General features: G+C 36.5%; 1 gene segment (V, D, J or C); it reads left to right on the top strand.

Annotated features, from left to right (window-relative positions):
* Positions 1-1,054: 1,054 nt before the first annotated feature.
* On the top strand, positions 1,055-2,134 carry LOC112394034 (T cell receptor alpha variable 9-2-like). The segment is given in 2 exon segments: positions 1,055-1,146; positions 1,270-2,134. Coding segments are annotated over 2 exon segments (519 nt in total).
* The last annotated feature ends 789 nt before the right edge of the window (positions 2,135-2,923 follow it).

Genomic DNA, 2,923 nt, shown 5'->3' with positions numbered 1-2,923 from the left:
ATTATCAGCTGTTGTATGAATATCAGCTATGTCTTTAATAATTTGAAAAGCTGGGAAAAAAGAGAGTCCTAACTCATGCTCGAGGCTTTTGAAACAAATCCACATCTTTAGAGTTCCTAACCCAGTGGAGGAAAATTATTCGATTAAAGTTTGTCAATAAAATATGGCCGATGGATGGTAACAGAAAGCATCCTTGAGGTTATTCACTAAGAGTATAAGATTAGCACTTGTCTGATTCACATAGGCCAACCCTTTTATCTTGGAGTCAAGAAAATAGTAGGAGAATAAGACATTGATCTCAGACCATTCTATAAGGATTTGATCTTTTCAATTATGATATTTCTTTTGTTTACACATTTTAATGATTCTGAAATTCAGGATTCTTTGACTATTGATAAGATAGTGTGGCTTTTTCCTCTGAAAAGATTTTATTAAAAAGATATTATTTTGGGACCGATAAAATATTATATTTCAAGTAGTAGGGATTCCTCAATCAGTGACCCTTGATTCATTATTTTTGTTTGGTATAACAAATATTTAGTGAGCATGTAATACATGTCAGTCACTGTTGCTCTATGAATTGGGGTACAATGCTGAAACACAGAGATTCACTCAGTACTGATTTGGCTTCTTATTACGTCCTCTGTAATCAACCTCAGATTCTTTTCTGACATTCGGTGGATTATAGGCTGGCCCACCATAGATACCTGAGAATATAAAGTACTATATAAAGTGCTTAAGAACACTGATATCTTCTCAGCTGCAGAAATACCTGGGATGCTCTGTTAAAGAACTTCCATGTCAGGCAGGGTCCTAAGAGCAAAACAGACCTGAGAAGTTATGACAGCTCTTGATCAGATTTCCAAGCACCGCCTGAAGACTGGCATGTACCTCATGAATAAAGTCAAGGATAACAGTTTTCTGACTTGAGGAGACCAGGAAACGTGCATCCCATTTCAGTGTCCGTCCACCAGGGGGTGCAGTTTCCTAACACAAGCACATTTCCTGTCTGAAACTAGGCTTAGGTTTATCACTTCACTGTGACTTCAATATTTCTTCATGTGACGAGTCAAGGACATTATTCAGGAGACACTCTAGAGATGAACTCTTCTCCAGGCTTAGTGACTGTGATACTCTTAGTGCTTGGTAAGCAAAATGCCTCTAAAAATTTGGATTCTTTCTTCTGTTATGTCAACAAAACCTTTAATCATAATTTTATCCCAGAGCTTTATGCCCAAGATGATACAGAACTCTTTTATTTTTCCCCAGGACAAACCCGTGAAGACTCAGTGACCCAGATGGATGGCCAAATGACTCTTCCAGAAGGGGCTGCCTTGACCATAAATTGCACTTATTCAGCCACTGGGTACCCCATTACTTTCTGGTATGTTCAATATCCTGGAGAAGGTCCACAGGTCCTTCTGAAAGCCATGAAGGACAATGAGAAGGGAACCAATAAGGAGTTTGAAGCCACATACCACAAAGAATCAAAATCCTTCCACTTGGAGAAAGCCTCAGTCCAAGATTCAGATTCGGCTGTGTACTACTGTGCTCTGAGTGACACAGTGATGGGAACTGCAGGGGCAGCTGAGCACAAACTCTTTGAGTGGCAACAAGGGGCCTGGAGGCTGAGTGTCTCTCCATTTGATCCACTCTGTGGCACAGTCTATGGTGGTTTGTCCCTCACTCTCTGGTTGATACAAAACTCATACAAATTTCTAGAGAATAAGAACAAGAAGTGAATATTCCCCATACCCAACTCTTCATTAGTGATTTTGAAAAAAGAGTCTGACATCAGTAGTTCCTCATCCAGGGCCAAAGTAATTTCAAGGTAAAGTCACATAAACAATGAGACTTGGGGCCAATGTAAGAAGAAACAAGAAGCACTTGGATGTGTGCTGTACCCCTGTGGAAGGGTTTAGAAACCAGAAGCATTAATTACACTTGAATAATTAGGGTGGATGGTGCTGTGTGTGTTTGTGTGTTTTGAGGGCATTCAGGGAGTGAAGGCTGAAAATAGGAAGACTGAAAATAAATAAGCAGCAGACTAACCATGTTCTCTACCAGTGCCTGTATAACAAGCAGTGATCATTTCCCAAACCCAGCAGAAAACTGGAAGTTAGCCATTGATGAATTGAGCAACAGCAAATATAAGTAAGTAAGCCAAAATAATTAAAAATTTAAAATGTAATAATTATTCACTTCAAGGAAAAAATTATTATTCAAGAAAATAGCATACTCAGTGTATATGATTCAGCTAAATTTTCTTCTAGATAAGTTTTACCACCAATAGTCATGATTAGGCAGAATATCTATTTTCCCCAAACCTGGTGTATTACCAAGGTTCTGGACTGTTGCTTATCAGTTAGGCTTTTAAAAAAAAATTTAATAATTTAAAATTCATGAATGAGATGGAGCTTCACTTCATTTCAAAGCATTTATATATTTTTGTATAAATTGTCTATTCATATAAATTCCCATCTCCTACTGTGTTATAGTCATTTAAATATAGATTTTAAAGGACATTCTCTATGTTAAGAAAGTTGTCATAAGACTGTCACATATACGTGTCTTTTAAAAAAGTTTAATATAACCTTTTTGACTTTGTTTATGGTCTTATTTGTTTGGCAGGCAGAATTTTAAAAATAGTATGTAGTAAATTTTTGAAAAATTTCTTTTATGGATTCTGAGTTATATTTCATGCTTAAAAATCTGTAGCACTCTAAAATGATAAAATTTTATCTCATATTTTCTTTAGTTTTTCTCAGATTAATTTTGTGTTTAAATCTTTAAATTTGTGTGTGTGTGTGTGTGTGTGTGTGTGTGTGTGTGTGTGTGTGTACATGTAGAGAGGTTGAGGTTTAAGGCTTTGTATTTTTCTGAATTTTTGTTTGTTAGTTTATTTTGAGGCAGCTTTCCAGGC

Source organism: Neophocaena asiaeorientalis, unplaced genomic scaffold (genome assembly GCF_003031525.2).
Source record: "Neophocaena asiaeorientalis asiaeorientalis breed wild unplaced genomic scaffold, Neophocaena_asiaeorientalis_V1.1 scaffold3778, whole genome shotgun sequence".
Taxonomy (NCBI): domain Eukaryota; kingdom Metazoa; phylum Chordata; class Mammalia; order Artiodactyla; family Phocoenidae; genus Neophocaena; species Neophocaena asiaeorientalis.
The sequence above is the reverse complement of the archived record's forward strand: the minus strand, read 5'-3'. Positions and strand labels throughout refer to the sequence as shown.